This window comes from Dipodomys merriami, unplaced genomic scaffold, assembly GCF_024711535.1.
Source record: "Dipodomys merriami isolate MVZ:Mamm:240054 unplaced genomic scaffold, mDipMer1.0.p SCAF_37, whole genome shotgun sequence".
NCBI lineage: Eukaryota > Metazoa > Chordata > Mammalia > Rodentia > Heteromyidae > Dipodomys > Dipodomys merriami.
In genome coordinates, this window is record NW_027205270.1 from 1,541,365 (window position 1) to 1,563,296 (window position 21,932).

A 21,932-nucleotide genomic window follows, 5' to 3' on the forward strand; every position below is an offset into this window, starting at 1 on the left:
CTGAACTTACTGTTTTACCTCTATACCTCTGGCAGCAATAGGATGAGAATTTGTTCAACATTCCCAAAGCAATATGCAATTATTTCTCTTAGGCCTTTCAGTTGTTTTTAAGACAGGTTAAGTGTCTGCAATGGAAATGCACTGTGTTTACTTTAGACAGTAGGTTAGAAATTAGGGAATAACTGGCCTAGAGGGAATATCAACAGCACGATCTAAAAAAAGCCCTAGATATCTTGGGATGGTTTACTGTAAAGGAGTTGTTGCCAACAAGCTCCATTCAGAAGGTCTGATGCAATGTCACAATCTAGTTCATTCAGCTTTATTAAAACTTATATACATCAGAAGTAAATAACTGTTGGGCCCAAGGAATGATAGAGAATATGATGTTATTAAGGAACAGAACACACTAAAGTCTTTTCTTGCTGGTCAAAATGTAAGATGAACTGCTATAATTTAAATAAATAGTGAAAAATATCCTAACAATTAACATGAATAACATATATAAAATGTTTCACTTAGTCCACATTCAGAAGTATTTGGGGAAGAGGAGGATAAACAGCATATTAAAGAAAAGAATACACAAGGAAACTTAATAGCAGAAAACAAGAAACCAGAGAGATTACAATAACTAAAGGAGAAGTCTAGATCCTAGTTACAAACACAAATTATATTTTTTCATCTTTGATAGTAGAATTTTTTCCTTCTTTTCTTAATGTTTAATTCTTTTTCAGTTTAATTCTCTATTTTGCCCCTGATGCTCACAAAAATCTCTTCACATCCAGGTGCAGGTGACTCAGGCCTGTAATCCTAGCTACTCAGGAGGCTGAGATCTCTGAGGATCACCGTTCAAAGCCAGCCCAAACAGGAAAGTCCATGAGATTCTTATCTCCAATAACCACAGAAGTGGCACTGTGGTTCAAGTGGTAGAGCACTCGCCATGAGCTGAAGAGCTCACGGACAGTGCCCAGATCCAAAGTTCAAGCTCCACAATCAAAAAAAAAAAAAAAATCTCTTCACAACTTCTTTTTGCATTTATAGCCTCATTAATTTTTAAAATGTTATTGTAAAGGTGATGTATAAAAGGGTTATAGTTACATAAGTCAGGTATTGAGTGTATTTCCTTTTGAACAGTGTCACCAACTCCCTCATTCTCTTCGTTTTTCCCCAGTCTTCCCTTCCTCTCAAGTTCAATAGTTCATTCCAACTTAGTATCTAGTGAATATCATTGCTGTATTAGTTCACCCTTTGTCCCACCATTTCTGTGCTTCCCTTTGCCCTCCCCAAATCAGGTTTATATACAAGGCAAAGGGTATAGAAATCAAATGCAGCAACAAAAGATAATAAACCAAAGAAAAAAGAAAGAACTTCAAACAATACCAAAAAAAACCCGTCTTTCTTTTTTTAATTTTTATTGTAAAGGTGATGTAAAGAGGGATTACAATTACATATCTAAGGTAATGAGCACATTTCTTTTGAACATGGTTACCCCTACCTTGTTTTTCTCTTGTCATTCTTATCCTTGATTTGCACTGATTAGCTAGGTCTTAAGTCTCAGAATACACATTGGAGTTTGTTTTCCATTTCTTGAATTTGGGCTGACTCTTAACTAGCTCTAGGCTAGGAGACAGTGGGAGTGAATGCTCTCCTACTTTCAAGTCAGCTAGCAGTAGTTTGCATACTTCCTCTTACTTTCTTGGAACTATCAGCTACCTGTAAATCTGGATTAGGCTGCTCCTGGATGTGAGATTAAATGTAGTAGTCAGTCCTTTTCCAATCTAGCAGCTGATTTCTAAGTATGAGTGATCCCTATTGAACCTAAGCTAAATTGCTAAATAATAATAAAAGGTTGTTACTTTAAGCCAATTTGTATGGGTGCAGCTTATTATGCAACAAAAGATACTAAAAAAATGAATCAAATATTTGCTGATCTTCCATTTGCTCCTGGAGGGCAAAAATTACATTATATGAATTGTGCATTTCCATACCATTATCTTGGGTTTCACACATTGCAGGCATCCAGAATTTGATGAAATAAACAAAAATAAAATTCAAACTCTGGTATACATCAGCACTGTCTATTTAATGTTTAGGTAAAGTACTCTTTTTTTTTTTTTTTAATGGGAGGGGGTACTAGCACTGTGGCTCAAACTAAGAGCCTGGGTACTGTCCCTTATTTTCACTCAAGACTGGTATTATACCACTTGAGCCACAGCTCAACTTTTGGCTTTTTGGTAGCCAACTGGGGATAAGAATCTCACAGACTTTCCTGCCTAAACTGGCTTTGAACCGCAATCCTCAGAGCTCAGCCTGCTGAGTAGCTAGGATTATATATGCCAGCCACTGGCACCTGGTTTAAACTAGGCTTAAAGAGTTAAATATCTAACAATGTTCGGTAGGAAATGTACTCATTACCTTATTCATGTAACTGTAACCCCTCTGTACAGTACCTTTACAAGAAAAAAAGAAAAAAAAGAGTTAAATATCTATTAATAATCCACTATTGGCCTTGTATAATATCTTATTATAAATCATAGCAGGCCAACATTATTGTAGTGTGCAGATACCACTTTACATGCCCCTTTTAAAACAGCTAATTAAATGAGGTCTTAATTTGTCCTGAACTTTTAACATGCATACAAATCTGAATTTTGATTTAAAATACATATATTTTATATTTAAAGTTGTACCGTAATCCTACTTTTATGAACTTACAAACAGAGAAAACAAAATGTTAAAGAGGACAAATTTTGGGCTTGGTGGTTGAGTACTTGCCTAGCATACATGAAGCCATGGGTTCGATTACTCAGTACCACATAATCAGAAGAAGCCAGAACTGGCACTGTGGCTCAAGTGGTAGAATGCTAGCCTTGCAAAAAAAAGCTCGGGGACAGTGCCCAGGAAGCCCCAGGACTGGCAGAAAAAAAAAGAAGGCAACTTTTAATTTGTGCTGTCTAATTCACATTATTATCAATAGTGGGTTGTCTAAAGCTAGAAATCTGACAAATGACAAATGTATGTTAATGTACTTTAATTGTGAAGGGCTATACAAATGTAAAATATTATGAAAGCTTGTATATCCAAAATGCCATTTCAGTTTTTTCTATAGAAAGTAGACAAGTGGTATTAGAACAAGTGAAAAGGGATGAACAGTATTTCTAGCTTACATCCATTTTGCTTTCCTAGAAATGACACTCTATGACAGTGAATCCATGTTTTCAATTTTTTTTTTGTCAGTTGTGGGGCTTGAACTCTGGGCCTGGGTGCTGTCCCTCAGCTCTTTAGCTCAAGGTGAGCACCCTACTACTTGAGCCACAGCATCACTTCCAGCTTTTCCTGCTTATGTGGTGCTGAGGAATCGAACCCAGGGCCTCACACACGAGAGGCAAGCACTCTACCACTGAGCCAACTTCTCAGCCCTGTTTTCAATATTTTAAAAATTGTTATTCACTTGATAGTGTAGGAAATTCTAATGCAAGAAAATACAAGAACATGAGCAAAATGAACACACTCAGAAAGCAGTGAGGCAAATGCTGTCAGTGACAGTGCCAGAATTCCCTTGCTGAACTGCACTGGGGAAGGTCTTATGTTGGTACATACTCTATGTCCTCTCTCAACTTCAACTTCTTCCTTTACCTTCTGCTGTTCCTACGTAATGTTTTTTGTATCCTTGACTTATAAAAGGCATTATGAGCCGGGCGCTGGTGGCTCACGCCTGTAATCCTAGCTACTCAGGAGGCTGAGATCTGAGGATCGTGGTTCAAAGCCAGCCCCGGCAGGAGAGACCGTGAGACTCCTATCTCCAATAAACCACCAGAAAACCGGAAGTGGCGCTGTAGCTCAAGTGGTAGAGCGCTCGCCTTGAGCTGAAGAGCTGAGGGACAGCGTCCAGGCCCAGAGTTCAAGCCCCACAGCCGACAAAAAAAAAAAAAAAAAAAAAGGCATTATGATTAATCAGTTAATAGACTAGAGAATGGAATTTGGAATTTCAGATAGGACATGCAATAGTAATATAATCTGTGTCACTAATAATATTCCTACAAGAAAAATTGTGGGTCGGTGAGAAGAAAGCCTCCAATTTTGGTCCATTAAAACCAACCATATAAAGACTAGCCCAGGAACAAATTAACAATGCTACACGTAAAAAACACCCAATTACAAATATGAAGTTCAATAAATCAGGCATAGAAAGCTTGTCTCTGCCAATTAAGGATACATTAATTAAAAAAAAGAAGAGTGAAGGACTAATGTAAAAAAAAGAAGAGTGAAGGACTAATGTAAGATAGATTTTAGCCACCTGATGAAACAGCTTTCTAATAATCACATGCTCTAAAGGAGAACACGCTTTTGGGGACAGAGTTCTCAAGGAGGAAACTGACACAGTCTGGGGTGCTGTGTAGGGGGAGGGGGGATTTGAACTTCAAAACAAAGGCTATCTTATCTGATTTTTAAGAGAAGCCTCCATTGTGAAACTTAAAAATTCCATAGAAGGATTTTGAAAAGTACCTGAACAGGATATTCATTATGCCTCACTTCATGTCAAGGCATCTTCTTTGGGAATATATGCCAGTATTTCTATTTGTGATTTAAATATTTCTATCATTCAGAAGCCTTTTTAAAAAGATGCTCACTTTAAGTAAGTCTTGAAAATGACTAAGATGAATCGCAAAGAGATAAAAATGTTCTTACAAAGAATACAAAAGGACCATTTTTCTCCCCTCACAAGTAGTCAATTTACCTGAGCCTGCTAATGTAATACTGCCTCAGAGCTAAAGAAGTTGTTCAGATCATCTAGGATGGAAATATATCCCTTTCAATATGCTTTAATAGATACAGGCATAAGTAAAATTTAGATAATAGACTCAACAGGAGAAGGAATCTTTTATTATCAGTAAAATTTCATAATTTTGTTTCTACCCTCAAAATTTTATAGAAGGAACTCTGGTAAAAGAAATGTAATAGCAAATAGGAACTTAAGCAGAAACAACATCACAGCTCACTGAGAGCTCACATACTTGAGCATTCATCCCTGACTCGGATCCACCCTATTTTGGATGTATTTTGTAATTTATCTGCTTAGTTAATATTTTCTGTGAACACTAGTTGTTTCCCATAGGGACCAAAACCACAAACTAGAGAAAACAACCACATTTCCTTCTCATGAATAGTCAGAAAGGAAAAAGTTTTCTTAGATATGTTCCTCTAACAAAATTCAATTTTTGCTTTCCAAGAAAAGCCAATTGGCTTAGAAGTTTCTGAAATAAACAGGGGTGGGGTTAGTGCCCAGATTCCACCCTGCAAAATTTTAGTCATTCCAACATGTATCAAAGGATTAAGAGTTGAGTGTCAGTCTGGGAAGGTGGCTCAGTGGTAGAGTGCTTGCCTTGCATGCATGAGGACCTGGGTTCGATTCCTCGACACCACATAAACAGAAATGGCTGGAAGTGGCACTGTGGCTCAAGTGGTAGAGCGCTAGCCTTGAGCAGAAGAGCTGAGGGACAGCGCCCAGGCCCAGAGTTCAGGCCCCACGACCAACGAGAGAGAGAGAGAGAGAGAGAGAGAGAGAGAGAGAGAGAGAGAGAGAGAGAGAGAGAGAGAGAGAGAGAGAGAGAGAGAGAGAGACTTGAGTGTCTTGTTTGAGTTACAGCATGCACAGGTAGATTCAGGTCTTAAGTGTGGGAAGAGATAGTTCCATTTATAACCATGCTGGTTATAAGAAAACCTCCACCCAGCTACCCAGCCCCCAGATATTAAGTTGATACACGTTTCTGGGACACAGCCTGAATCCTCAAACTTTGGCGGGTCTACAGACACACAATTTTGTTTTCTGCTCAACAGAGCTTTCCAGAATTGTCATCAGATGACAGATTATACTGCCCATCCACAGGATTCAGGAGTAGTTCAGGCTATCCATTATGGGTTAAAAGCTGTTCCAGCATGAATCAAGTCACAGTGGTAAGGAGACTACCAATACAAGGGGTCCTACAGCTTTAAGAAATACCCTGGGCATCTAAAAGTTTTCAAAATGCAAACTATGTCAGCTCTGAAAACAAGAGGCACTGCATCATTATGGCAGGAGAAACAAAGCCAGCCCCCTTTTAAAAACAGACAACAAAAAAAAAAGATTGTTTTAATAGGAAAGAAGCATCAGTCATTGATTCTTACTTCATTCACACTTTCAATCCAACCCCATCCATCTTCAGAGTGAAGAGATGACAGAGCACAGTTAACTCTCTCCCTTTTGGGGCCCCCACCCATCCTGTTCCACTACATCCAAACTGCCAAGGTCTACCAACCCATCCACTTTGATTTGCAAGAAATAGCCTTAGAGCAACTCTTTCTATCTAATGAGCTTGCCAAAGCTCAGGTATGTCTAAGCACTAACTTTCATCACATTACTTTCATAAGGCTACTTGTCCGGTTAACATGACCAGTTAAGAGTCTTTGCTAATCAACTCCAAAAATGACTAGTTACTTACGGGACACCACATTCTACCAAGGAGGCAACGGGAAGTCTAAAGCCAACAAACCAAATCTACAATAACAGATATAACAAATATCCAGAATAACAAATATTTCATTTTCCTTAAATGTGGCTGGCCACATTATCTCTAGACAAAAGTTGTCCAGGCAGACAGTCTCTGCATCAGTGCACCTGCTTAGCATTGGTGTGTTGAGTTATCTTTTCGCTGTGTCTGCAGAAGTCAACTACAACACAATGGGTCGCATCACTTGAGGGTCACTTGAGTCTCTCTACTCTCTGGATCCCTCCTCCCACCCCCTGCCTTCCCTTCTACCCACAAAACCTTTAACTCCACCAGAGCTAAGGATCCCAGATAGCTAAATAAAAGAGGTGGCCTCAAATACAGGGAAAACCCCTTAGGTCTCCAGTGTGAATCGCCAATGCCAATCCCCCACTCCTCCCCTTTTCCTTAAGACCTGATGGTCTTCAGTCACACATCTTAAAAGAAAAACAAAAAACAAAAACACAAAGACTTACTTGTCTCAAGTCGATGAAGGCCAACTGCAGCGTGTCCTCCTGGAACCCAGGCACCGGGCCGGATCTGGCAAACTCTGTGGGAAAGAAAAGAGGATAAAAAGCGCCTTTAACTAACCATGGACAGGGAGATTGGCAGACGGATGACAGGAAAGACAAGAGAGGCTGGGGGAGAGGAGGACCAAGCTTCTAAGGAGTCATGTCTCTCTCCCTTCAGCTTCTTTGTTTGCCCTTCAAAATTCGTGTCATCAAAACACCATTAATTCCAGCATCCTGACAGCAAGGAAACTGTACTAATTCGACCTGAAATTTATTCCCATGAGCTGCGCTGGGCTTCAGAGTATTTGTTTTGTGAATGGACAAACAACTTGCAAAGGAGGAGGGAGTGGGGGAGAGAAAAAAGTTTTTCCTCTCAACACAATAAAATCTTCAGCTGTGAAACTCTTTTCAGTTCCAAAAGCTATTTATATTTTAGATTGCTGAAGGAATTTTCTAATTTCACGCTTGTCACCTCATACCCTAAGCATTTATCAAAAAATATTCTCTGCCACATCATTAATTATTCCCTCACTGATTATTTGTATTATCTCATGAGTGCCAATACCCCTCCTCCCACCCCTCCACACACACAACAGAGGCTGCCCCAATCCAGTGTTGGGCTTTTGAGAAAGAGTATTTGTAGATATGAAAGTGTCCATCTGAATAAACCCCATTACAAAACATAAGAAACATTTGCACATGTCTGTCTTTCCATGCATCCTTTATCGTTCTCTGTTCATTCTATTGTCAAAACTCTTCTGTATCTTCCTTCCACCAAAATTTCTGCTTAGGTGGCAGAGAGCACAGGAGTGTTATTTGCAATTTCCAGTAGCGCCTTGGGTGCATACTCGGTTTATGACTCTGGCTTCCAAGTCATTAAAAAGAGAACTGCACTGGCTATAGGGAGAAATACTAGTAACAGTTAAGAATGTCAAGTTTTATTGTCCCTGAGGCCTGCCTATTAGTAAATCAAAAGGTCTTAAGTTCCCCCTACACACAGTAAATTCAAAACTGGACAGTTACTATGTCTTCAATTCTTAGGTGAAGACAGTGTGATGGACATCTAATATTAATCAACTATGTACATCAAAACAACTCAAGTTGCAAATTTTTTCTTTTCAAATGTATTTCCCAAGACTGAATTTAAGAAATATATTTGCTCCTATACTTTTCTTTTGAAAATAAATAAAATTTATTAAGACATTTGCATAGACATTGGGAAAATTACTGAACAATTACTGGAATTTCTGTTCTTTAGTTTCTTAAACCTAATAGGTTTTTATACTTGCTCTATTTTTAAAAATAATTTCAATGACATAGTGTAGGGATATGGGAACACTGTGAAGTGAAATATAAATCAAGGTATTAATCTAATTAAAATATATCACAAATGTAATACACAATGTTTGTATTACACAAAATATTGACATTTCAAATAAACAGAATGAATGAATGGAAGGGCATAAACTATTAGCAGCAGTCAAGTTCCTATTTGCTTTGAGAAAATTCACGTCATTCAGAAATAATTCCATTATGTATGTAGCTTAAGTTATAGTAGTTTTAATAAAGTAAAACTCTAAAGCTACACAAATACTTGAAAACCATGCTATCAGAAAGCTTGATATCATCTATTCTTTATATCAACAGTGACCATAATCTGTGACAACTATTTATACTGTAACTATTCAACTCAAATGTACAACTGTCTTATATTCTGTTCCTGTTTAAAGCAGCAGGGATTACACGATAGCTACTGTTACTCTTTTGAGAGTCTTTTTTTTTTTTTTTTGCTGGTCGTGGTGCCTGAACTCTGGTCCTGGGTGCTGTCCTTCAGCTTTTCAGCTGAAGGCTAGTTCCCTACCACTTGAGCCTCAGCCACACTTCTGGCTTTTTCTGCTTATGTGGTGCTGAGGAATCAAACCCAGGGCCTCATGCATACAAGGCAAGCACTTGATTTTAAGTGGTCACTTAAATAAGCTTCCCACGCTAGAGGGTTTATTCCAAGATTGGCAATTAATTACTACTTCTTTTGCATCATGAAAGTTTATGTTGCACTATTTGAAATATAAACTCCTCCCTGTCAGTAGGAATCCTACCTAAGCCAAAGTACAGCAATTGTCAAGATGTTCTGCTGTCCTATATACATACAATTCAACAGAATTACCCTGTGACACATAGCTTGAATGTCTGAGAACTGGCTTCACATTCCTGAATCTCCTTATTGAGCATGTTCCCTAGGGCTAACCTATCTATGAAGCTGATGAAACCTCTCAGGAATCTGAAGGTGATGCATATTTAGTTCTCAGAGTCACTTTATGGACATAATTTTTATGACACACTGAATCTTCAGAGTCCCAAAGGATAATGTGGCTTTTGATTTACCCTTTAATAAATCAGGCAACCAGAGAATGATAATTGTCCTAAACAGGACAAAGTGAAGAGTTCAATTTTCACATATAGCTTAATGTCTAATTATTGTATATACAATTTCTTCTTTTTTCTCATAGGTTCATGCACATACTTTTTAAAAATATACCGTTTCTTCTTGCTGTGCTAGAGACTGAACCCAGGACTTTGTGTATGCTAGACAAGCACACTACCTCCAGACCCAGTAAACGCTTTAGGGAAAAAGGCCATATCCCAATCCCTAACCAAGTATCCAAAATAGTAGATGTTCAACAAATATCATGACACAATTTTAAAAGTTGTATAAATAGTAAGTTTAATTAACCATATATATTCATCACTGCCAATAAACATTTCTTATCATAAGCAAATTATCTTTAACTTCAGTATCAGTAAATAGACCATAGGAATTAATGAGTTCTTTAAAATCACAAGGACTTTGGGGAGATAAAAATCAGAATTTGATCCTTGATTTTTTTATAGCGATTACTTAGCCCCTTACATTTCAAAATCTTTACTGTAAAATGTAAGACAATAACAGAGCCTTCCTTATAGAGCAGTGATGAGGAATAAGTGAAATGACATATGTAAAGCCGTTGGCAGAATGCCTGGAATATCATAATTTGATTATCATTATAGTTAGTTCTCTGTGTGACTATGCATTTATCTGCAAAGAACCTTCATAGCTTCTACTGAATTCTAAGAGGATTCATTTAAGAAATGGTGTTCAATATCAAGAATAAAATATATCAGAAGCAATTCAGCTACCATTCAGTGATGCAATTACTGAGTTGGCATTGCAAATGTATTTATAGGCAAATATATCATTGTTTCATATGATTAATTATTATTAGAACTATGAAATTTGATAAATGTATAAAACAAATCTGTAATTTTTTTACTCTATCTACTCTCAGAAACATGACTATCTTCTCCAAGTCATTTTTAATATATGAAAAATATTTATAACAAGTATAAATATTTTTTAAAAGAAATTGAAATTCACATATAACTGGATCCCAATTTATATATATATATGTATATATATATATATACATATATATATAGCGAGAGAGAGAGAGAGAGACACACACACACACACACACACACACACACACACACACACACACACACACACACACACACACACACACACACACACACACACACACTCATGACAGTTAACATTCTATATTATCTACCAAAGCTGCAATGGAGTTCTTTTTGTTTTTGGTCTAAGATGGGGACTCAAACTCGGTACCTGATACTTTTGCTCACTGGCTAGTGCTCAACCAACTAAGCCATGATTCCAATCCTGAGTTCTTCTTTATAGTTTATAAACACTTAAAAATCAATGACTACTTTCTTTTTTTTTTCAATGACCACTTTCATATCCAAAGATGAGGAAAAGGCAAACACGTGTGTATACACACATGCACACACTTGGTAGCAGTACTAATTTAGTAATAATTTCTTTAGTAACAAGATATATAATTTATACAAGAATTAGAATTTAAGGCACCTGGGATTGGGCTGCACATCCAAATTCAAAAGGCTGCTTTACAGAAAGAGGAAGGATGAGGGTGGCATTAGAAGCCCAGAGCCCACTGTAACACATGCTGATACATGTACAAATTGATGACATGAGAGGTCCTTTAGAGTTAACAATGGAAACCTTCCGTCTTTGGTATCATAAAAAGGGGTACATACATATAATTACAACCAAGTGGATGCACGGATACAACAAATCAGTCAGTGCCTACAGACAGTGGGTTTTCAGTCTCTAACTTATGCCCCCATGAAAGTTTTGAAAGTTTGGATTTCTGCAGTACAGCCTTAGCACTCTAGGGAAATTGATAACCGTGAGCCACTTAACACAAGGGGAATGGGCCAAAATTCCAGTGTGATTGCAAGATCGCTTCATCTTGGAAGGAAAATTAAGGTTGACTTTGATCAACACCAACTAATTCTACAGAGAAATTAGCTCGTCTTCCCTGTCCAATCAAAGGAGGGACTCAATGGTATCAGGAGCTCACTCCAGGATCCAATTTGCAAATATGAAAAATCTTTCAAAGAGACAACTATCCAATCCACCCTCTGAAGTTTGTAGAAAAAAATTTTAATTAAAATAATTTAGCACAATGTTTTAAGAAAGAAGATTTGCTTTAAATAAAAGCACAGAGGAGAAAGAAAATGAGTTTTTGCTTATCAAGTATCTAATCTTTCTCATATACCCACAAAACTATGAGACATGGGAATCACTTTAAAAAGCAGTGTTATTTCTTAATAACCTGAATTTATAATTCAAGTTATCTTCAAGATATGATAAAGTTACTAAATGATGAAAGAATGGAATTTCACTGATTTCAATATGTAGTCTAGATATCTTACTAGCAAATCTTAAAAATTAATCATTTTAACTTAGAGGGAAAAGAAAAATTGTTTTAAACTATGTCTGCTACATTCACAATTGGCTGAAGAAAATACATTTAAAAGGCACATAATACTAAACAAAAACAAAATATTAGAATTAAAGTTCAAGAGGCTTTGAGAAGTCACAAAGACTGCATTAGTCTGTAACATGTACATCTACATAGGACATTTGGAAGCTGATCAAAAACAAGTGAAAAATCACTATAAAACTAATCCTTCTTGATGTACTTTCTATAGAACAAAAGCAGTCTTAAAAAAAAAAGACCAACAAGGTAAAATATATTTCAGAAAAGCAAAATTAGTAGAATATCTGGCAAACAGGTAAAATTATGTCAGGAAAACAATTTGTTAAATAAAAGGAATGTGAAAAGACAAATTTACAAAATGGTAACAAGAAGTCACTGGATTACATACTGCTGTTCCCCGTAAACTTTCAGTTAGTTTAAACAATGGACAAGATAGCTCTTGATGGATGTGTTAAGGACATAGTTTTGCCCCAAAGGCTAGATACTCAGTGTCCCAGAGCCTAAAGTATTCTGAGTGCTTGTTTGTATCTTAAGATCATGTCAGGTCACTTGTGTTTTTTGTGGGATTGAAAAAATAAGAGCTGTTGTTGCTGTATTAACATAATGGTTTCCTGGTTTCTGGCTCCCTGGAGCAACAGATAAGGGGTGTGCTAGATTATGAAGTGTGGCTCTGGGGAAGCTAACGCCTTCTTGCATCACTTCAGAGTGGCTCCACTAAGCTAATTACAGAGAGGAGTTGATGGACTCCACAGGGAATCTAGATGCTGCTGGCCAGAAGAAGGTCAGCCAGATCATAAGAAGTGAGAACCAAAGAGAATAATGTCGAGACAGTTAAAAAAAAAAAAGAGGTATGTAGGGGACTCTTCAGGGTTATAATTCACTTAGAAGGGAGAGGATTATAGAACATTGGCCCAACCGTTGACAATACTATATTATACACATAAATTGATTAGAAGAGTAGATCTCATGTTTGTATTCCTACCACAATAATAATAAATGAATAGAACAAACATGATGGCACATACCTATAATCCTAGTTACACAGAGGAAATAGGTAGGAGGATTATAGTCCAAGGCTGACTTGAGCAAAATCACCAAGACCCTATCCAAAAAAATAACTAAAACAAACAAAAAAGGATGCAGTACATGTCATAAGTGTCAGAATACAAGTAAAAGCCATTGAGTTTAAACTGTCAAAAAGAAAATAAAGATAAATACATAGAAAATAATACTAAGTCACTGATATAAAATGTCCAAAAATTATGTCTGATATAGAACTTGTGTATCTAGAATATAGAGTGATTCAGTAACTCAATTATGTGATAACAATACCCATGAAAACAGATACAGTAGACACTGAAAATATATCAGCTAATGGGGAATAGAGAATTACTCATTTTTATCTGGACAGAATAACAATTTTTCTTAATTCATGAATAAAAGGAATTTTTCAGGAGCACTGAGATGCAGTAAGAGGCTATGAAACCCTGTGAGAGGCCAAGAAAGAACAGTGCCCTTTGAAAGGGCAGACTTGTGCCCAGGTGGCAGACTTGCCAATCAAATTTCTGGCTCCAGACCCAGAAATGACCCCAAATTTCTGGTGCTTCAGATATTATCCCATCTGACACTAGTTGATCCTGCTGTCAAAACCAACCATCTACCAAAGGAACCTTGGAGAATTATGCCTATTTGTGCACTTGAGTGAACTGACGTGACTGTTGGCCGTAGATGTGGAGATATATATATAAGCTACCGTCTGAAACAGTTATATCCTCAGAGACACACAAGGGACATACATGCTAGTCTGAGGCATGAGGGTAGACCTGTTGATTACAGTACCACAGCATATCCTAAAAAGAGCCAGACATTGAATCCAGATATGTCTTAGAGCAAGACTAAATGAAAACACAAAAAGGGGAGACATACCCAGCTCTGACCATAGGTGCATGCCTGCAGACCTTGGTCTTAGAATAATGCAGACTCTAGAGCAGTACTGTGACTGAGTTCTAAGCCTTCTCAGTTACTGCTGGGAGCCAGAACACCAGACATTAAGTAAGTCCTAGGAGTCTACTCAGTGAATTAGAGAAATTCACATCAATCAGCATACACAGGAAAAGGTCTGACATCTCTGGACTTAAAAACTTATCCCCACAAAACTGCATCTTATGGACTAAGTATACTTAAGGCAGTCAATGACACCATGGGACTAGACAGTATCCAGGACTGGTATGTGCTTCCTGCTGTACACTCAAAAGTAGCCATGTAATCAGCTCCAGCTCCACTCAATTCTTACCTGGAGGCAATTCTATCAGCAAGGTGTCTGCTGTGGTTCTTGCTTCCATTACCCTCAAATCCATGTTAAGACTCAATTCCTAATACAACAGTATTGACAGGTGTAGCCTTAAAAGGTGATAGTGGTAATGTACATGCTAAATATGCATGATGCACGAAGTTAATCCCTAGCATGAATGAATTAGTAGATAAATAAATTAATAAATTAATTTAAAGTGATGGTGCATCATAAGGGTTCTGTTCATAAATATAAAGGATTGAGTGCCCTTTTGAGAAGGAAAGTTTGCCCTTCTATCTTCTCCAAAATGAGACTAAAATGATTCCCCTCCAAAAGACATAGCATGAAGGTGTCATCATGGAAGCGGATACTGGCTTCATAGAATTAGTTTAGAAGCATTCCCTCTCTTTCTATTTTATGGAATAGTTTGATAAGCATTGGTGTTACTTATTTAAAGGTTTGGTGGCAGCAATAAATCTATCCAGTCCTGGGCATTTCTAAATAAGATGTTATTATAGTTTCAAAGTCATTCTTGTTATAGATACATCCTTAGGTTATTTATATTCTTTTGGTTCATTTTCAGAAGGTAATGTACATCTAGAAACCAATCCATTATTTGAGAATTTCTAGTTTATTAGATTATAAATTTTTGAAATATTCTCTAATGATCCTCTGAATTTCATAGTGTTGACTGTGCTAATCCCTTTCTCATATCTAATGTTATAAATTTGGGTCTTCATACTCATTTTTTAGTTTTGCTAAAATGCTTGCAAATCTTTTTTGTAATTTTTAAAAGATTGAACTTTTTGTTTCATTGATTCCTCATTTTCTTTTAATTTCCATTTCATTAATTTCTGCCATGATCTTTATTATTTGTGTCCATCTACTATTGTGTTTGGTTCTTGTTTTTCTAAGAGCTTAAATAGATATTTATGGAATGTCTGATTTCTTTCTTATTTTTTCTTTTAAGTCACTCAGCTTTATAAATTTCCCTCTTAATTACTATGTTTGCATGTGAAAAATGTTCAAGTAAGCATATTTTCATTTTCATTTGATTCTAGGAACGGTTTTATTTCCTCACATTACTTCTTTGATGACCCTCTGATTACACATAAGTAAATTGTTCAATTGCCACATATTTTGGCATTTTCTGTAGTTTCTCTTGTTATTGATTTCTAGTTTTATCCACTAGACATTGATAAATACAAGAAGCAACTTTGTTACAATTTGCTTTATGTCCTCAGATATGATCTATTTTTGAGAAAGTGCCAAGGGATGCTAAGAAGTGTGCTCTTCAGTTGTTGGCTAGAATATTCTGCAGCTGTCTATTAAGTCCTTTTGCTATATATCTAGTGACATTTAATTTCCTCAAGTTTTTAGTCTGGATGAGCTAAGTTGGTTTTTTGTTTGTTTGCTTTTGTTTTGTTTTGTTTTGTTTTGTTTGGCCAGTGATGTGCATTTCTTGTAGGCAGTAAATGGTTGGATCTTGTTTTTAAAATTTAGTCTGCCAGTTTATGTGTTACAAAATGGATATTCAGAGCTGTTATTGAAAGGTATGCAGTAATTTCTGCTATTGTAGTGATTTTGTGCTGTTTGATTCTTCCATACTCTTCATATATTCATCTAGTGCAAAATATTCTTCCCAATATTTCCTTTGTTGTAATTATCTTCTTTTAGGTGCAGGATTCCTTTAAGCATCGCAGTATTATTTTGGTGGTCATGAATTCGTCATTTTTTTGTTGTTTATTAATAGAAAATTTTAATTTCCCTTCAATTATGAAGGATAGCTCTAATGAGTACAGTAATCTAGGTTACCAGTTATTTTCTTTTGGGGTTGAAAATACATCATTCACATGCACTCCTTGATCTTAAAGCATCTGTGAAAAAACTTGCTATGGAGAAACTTGCTGAGAGTTTAGCCTCATAGGTGACTTGGTTTTGCATTGCTGCTTCAATATTCTTTCCCTGTTATGTATATTTAATGTTTTAATAATCATATAACATGGGGATTATTTTGGTCCTGCTGGTTAAGAATCCTTAAAACCTCCTGAACCTATCACAAGGTCTGAATAGCTAGGTGCACATGATCATACAAAATGATGCTTATTGAACTCCAAGAAATAGAAGCAAGAGAGGTTTTTATCTTATTGTTTCTGGTCCTTTTTTCTTTCTTTTCTTTCTGTCTTGGATTTATTCCCTTCTGTCACTGTTTTTGTTTTCTGTACCTTTTGTCTTGTATATAAGTTTGTATGACTTGTATGGCTCTGTCCCACAGAAACGGTGGGACAAAGGGTGAACCAATTCAGTAGTGAAACCCATTAGACAGTATGCTGGAAATGTATTCTACAACTTGGCGAGGGGGAGTTGGGAGGGAAAAAACTGGGAGAGAATGAGGGAGGGGGTGACACTGTTCAAAAGGAACAGTGTTCATTACCTGACTTATGTCACAGTAACCCCTTTGTACATCACCTTTACAATAAAATTTAAAGACAACAACAAAAAACCCTCTTGAACCTGAATGGCTGCTTCATTTTCAAGATTTGGGAAGCTTTCTGCTATAACTTTATTGGGATTTTTTATTGGGCTAGACTTGGGGCTTGAACTCAGGGCCTGGGCAGTGTTCTGAGCTTCTTTTGCTCAAGGCTAGCACTCTACCACTTGAGCTGCAGCACCACTTGTGGCTTTTTCTTTTCATGTGGTACTGAGGAATTCTTCATGTATGCTAGGTAAGCACTTTACCACTAAGCCACATTCCCAACCCCACTTTGCTGAATTTTATATGACCTTAGCTGGTAACATTTCTCCTTCACTTTGCCAATCATTCATGGCTTTGTCTTTTCAACAGACACTGAATGTTCCAATTGTTTTTTTAAAAATTATTATATTTTATTATAAAGGTGATGTACAGAGGGGTTATAGTTACATAAATAAAGAGTACATTTCTTATCAAACATTGTTACCCCCTCCCTCGTTTTTTCTCCCATTTTCTGCCCTCCCCCCCCAGGTCTCCCACCCAACAAGTTCTTTAGTTTTATTTCCTCTATCTTCATTTCCATGTTATATCTACTATGTATTCCAGCCCTACTATTCTGTCTCAAGTTGAATTTCAATTTGATCTTTCTTTTTCTGAATTTCTACAGCTTTATTTTTTGCTTCTCTCATGTCCTACACACATTGTCTTCCTTATTTTGTTTGGTTTTTTATTTGAGTTTTCTTGTATGTAATTCATTCATGTCCTCTTTAATTTCATTGAAATTCTTATGATCATTTTTGTTGAAGTCTTTGAGATTTCATCCACATCATTATCATTAGTGCTTGTTACTGTGAAGTTGTGCAGTTTTTGAGAAGTCATCCTGCCTTATTTTTTCACAGTCCTTGTTTCTGTGCTGCGATTTGCACATACAAAGCCAAGTGAGAAAAGGCTGTGAAAAATCAGGATTAAGAGGGTCCGTATACAGCAGTTCACACTGAGATATCATGTGATTTGGAGGATCTGGCCGAAGCACTCAAACCCACCTAGAAGCCAACACACACACACACACACACACACACACACACACACATACCACACACACACACACACACACACACACACACACACACACACACACACACACACACACACACACACACACACACACACACACACACACACACACACAGCTAGAAGACCCTGGAGACAGAATACATCAAGCCTTAGACTTCCTGCTTTAGTTCCTTGGCCTTAGGTAATGGTATTTCTTCCACAACAGGGAGTACCTAGTCTGTAACCACCACATCCTTTCCTCCTGGAGATCTCAAGACTATAGGACACTGTCTTCTCCACAATCACTGCTCATACAATCACCATGTCAAGGTAGCCCAAGACTCCACATTTGATTGTTCCTTCTTTTCAAGCTTCCAGAATAATTCAAACTTAGGCATATCTTCAAGATACTTTACTAAGTCAAAGATGAGAGCAACAGAAAGTCTTTCTTCATTGAGGCTTGCCTTCTTCTTTGTTTCATCAAATTTCTGCACTGAGTTTAAAGCTTGCAGAAAGGTTTGAGATTATCCTGTGACTAAAATTTCTAGTCGTGAGGCCTGCTGGGTTTCCCATGTGACTCCATCTTTAGCCTTGAAACTCTTTGCAGCTTTTATGTTACCTGTTACTCCATGCTTTCCATCTGTCCTATTACTTCTGTGAATCCCAATGATTTTTCTCTGTGAGAGCCCGAAAAGCCTAGCTGTGAGACCCAAAAGGATTGGGAATTTGGAAGGCCTTCTCCCAACATTCTCTGAGAAAGCTGAGAGTTTCCTGGAAAGGTCAATCAATCCTAGCTTAAAGGGAAACCAGATTTCTATCCAGGGTATGGGCTGGCTAATTCTACCTGAAACTGCCTGGGAGCCTGGGGGTAGACTAAGGTTTATGCAAATTGTAAGCTGTTCACTGTTTAGCTCTCATTCCCAGGATAAGGAAGTCATCCACCACTTGTATAAAAATATAGTTACATGTTGATGTTTGTACCCTTCTGCACATACTTCCTTATATAAAACCAATAAAGGGCTGGGAGGTGGCTCAGTGGTAGAGCGCTTGCCTTGCATGCCAGAGGCCCTGAGTTTGATTCCTCAGCACCACATAAGCAAAAAGAAAAAAGCTGGAAGTGGCACTGTGGCTCAAGTGGTAGAGTGCTAGCCTTGAGCTGAAGAGCTGAGGGACAACGCCCAGGCCCAGAGTTCAGGCCCCAGGACCGGACCCTCCCCCCCAAAAAATCCCAATAAAAACCTTGGTGAGTGGAACCTTGGGATCAGAAGCTGGAGGGAGGCTACAGTACCCTTGGTACCCCAAAAATCAATTCCACAGTCTGGTCTCAGTTACTGCCTTGCTCCAGGTCATGGTGGGTTAAAGGGCAACGGCAGGTTGCAACATTTCTCTCTTCAGAATATAATTTCTCTTGTGTACCTGACTCTTCCATAGACCTCCAAAAACAATTGCTGTTGCTAATCTTTAATGTTGTGGCAACATTCCTCCAATAATTTGTTAATAGATATAGAAGATATAAAAATTGAAAACTGGATGCAAAAGGATGTAAAAGTGTAGAGCATTTTTATATGAGATTGAAGTTATCTATGCCTATCTACACATGTGTATATGTATGAATACTACATATAAACACACATACTTGATAAGATTGGTTTAGAAACTGGCTTGAGAATTGGGAGTCAGAGGGATGATAATAATCAAACAGCATTGTATGTATTAATGGAATTGTTAATATGAAACACCCTTTACAACTAATTAATGTTAATTTTTCAAAAAGAGATATAGGAAAGATACCACCATAAAGTTTTAATGGCTTACCAAGGAAACCAATGAAATTAGAAGAAACAAATAGATGAGCTACAAAAGTCAGTAAATACTGAACAAAATAGCAAATGTTAAGTACTTAAATACCAAGAATTGCTTTATGTATAAACACATCAAATGCTCCAAACAAATGGATTTTTTAACAAGAATCATGGTAGCTTCAATTATATAAATGAACTAAAAGTAAAGCAATACAAAAAGATACACCATAAAAATTCTAACTACAATAGAGCAATACTAGTCACACTTAGACATAAAAGACTTCTTCTAAACAAAGCAAAATTGCACCAGAAGAACTAGAAAAATAAAGCCCAGAGGAATTTAAAAAGGAAGAAAAATAAGAAAAGATACTGATGTTAAAATAGATCAATAATATTAACAGCTGTTGTTTGTATTTGAAGACAAAGACAATCCTTAGAAAGGCTAAAAACAGAGAAAGTATTCAGATAAATTATTAGAGGAGACATTACAAATGACATCAGAGAAATAAGTATTTTATGAAATTTCTAGGAGCATGTGACTCTTTGGCTTTGATCACTCTTCTTCAGTTATTTTTCTTTCTGTTGCTTTCATACTCATTAACCTCTATTATTCTGTCGGCACATTCATTGATTCTTTCAGGGCAAATCTGTCAATCCCCTTTAGTGAATTATTATTTTATTTATTGTATTTTGCAGCTCTTGAAAATCTTTTGTTTTTTTTCTTTACCTTTCTATCTCTGTAGTAATAATTCCATTTTGCTCATATGTGTGTGTTTATATGTATGTGTATATATATAAACATAAACAGACATATAAACACACATATATATATTTACTTTCTTGTATATCCTCTTTTGCTTGCCTGAGTATCTTTAAAAGTTATTTTAGAATATTTATTATTAGGTCTTTTTCAGTGACAGCAATTTCTGTGCTTTAGGCAGACAATATTTTTTTTGTTCTTTGAAGCTCTTTTTTTTTTGGGGGGGTCCGGTTGTAGGGCCTGAACTCTGGGCCTGGGCGCTGTGCCTCAGCTCTTCAGCTCAAGGCTAGCGCTCTACCACTTGAGCCACGGCGCCACTTCTGGCTTTTTATTTTTTGCTTATGTGGTGCTGAGGAATCAAACCCAGGGCCTTGAGCATGCAAGGCAAGCGCTCTACCACTGAGCCACCTTCCCAGCCCTGTTTTTTGAAGCTCTTATAACTTTTTGGAAACTAGTTGAATGTAATAAACTAGATAAACTGTGCTACACCAGACAATAGAATGTCATATGGTATTAAAAAGAAATGGGTCACCAAGCTATAAAAAGAAATGAAGAAATTTTAAGTGCTCATTACTAAATGAAAGAAGACGATGTTAAAAGGTTATATACTATGTGATTCAAATTATGTAACATTCTGGATAAAGGACAGGTATAAAGAAAATAACAGATCAGAGTTAGAGAGAGCACAGAGAGCCATGAGGAATGCAAAGGAAGAAGTGTGTGTGTGTGTGTGTGTGTGTGTGTGTGTGTGTGTGCGCGCGCAGCGGAAATTCTTGGACTTGAACTTGCCAGACATGCTGTCCCTGAGCTATTGGGCAAAAAGCTAAGGCTGTACTCTAACACTTGGGTGACAGCTCCATTTCTGGCTTTTTTTTTTTTTTTCAGTAGTTTATTGGAGATAAGAGTCTCTTAGACTTTCTTGCCTGGGTTAGCTTTGAACCATGATCTTCAGATCTCAGCTTCCTGAATAGTAGGATTACCACACCTGGCCTAGCTCAGGAATGTTTTCTTTTCCAGTCCTGGGGCTTGAATTCAGGGCCTGGGCACTGTTCCTGAGTTTCTTTTGCTCAAGGCTAGCACTCTGCCACTTGAGCCATAACATCACTTCCAGCTTTTCTTCTTACGTAGTACTGAGGAATCGAATCCAGAGATTCATGCATGCTAGGCGAGCACTCTACCACTAAGCCACATTCCCAGCCCTAGTTTAGGAAGTTTTAGGGAAGTGAAACTATATGAAATTATAAAGGTGAGTATATGTTATAAATTTGTCCACACTCACAGAATGTATAACACTAAGAATTAACTCTAAAGCATGAACTCTGTGGAATAAGAGTGTGTTTTGTAGGTACACTGATTGTAACAAATGGACTACCCTAGTGTAGAATGTTAAAATTGGAATGAACTATGTGTATAGAGGACAAAGAGTAGACTAGACTTTCTGTACTGTCCTCTCAGTTTTGCTGTAAACTGAAACTACCCAGAAAAATGTCTCCTAAATTTTTTATTTTAAAAAGAAAAGGTAAAGGCAAACTCTATTTTATTTTAAGGTTTGTTTCAGGAAATATGATTCATAAATGCTAAAGAGATTTATGAAACCTAAAGTTCAACTCTCCAAGTTTCTTTTGCTAAAAAAAAAATACTAGTACAGAAATAAGC

The 21,932-nt window shown here is 37.0% G+C and overlaps 1 protein-coding gene across 3 annotated transcripts in view; it reads right to left on the reverse strand.

Annotated features, from left to right (window-relative positions):
- Exoc6b (exocyst complex component 6B) overlaps nt 1-21,932 on the reverse strand; it is a 522,886-nt gene that overhangs the window by 132,296 nt on the left and 368,658 nt on the right. For all 3 annotated transcript variants that reach the window (XR_011365308.1, XM_069988972.1, XM_069988970.1), the window contains one exon: nt 6,998-7,071. Coding sequence is in view for 2 of the 3 variants with exons in the window: in XM_069988972.1 (XP_069845073.1) it covers nt 6,998-7,071 (74 nt within the window). In the remaining variant the exon portion in view is untranslated. The remainder of the gene's footprint in view (nt 1-6,997; nt 7,072-21,932) is intronic.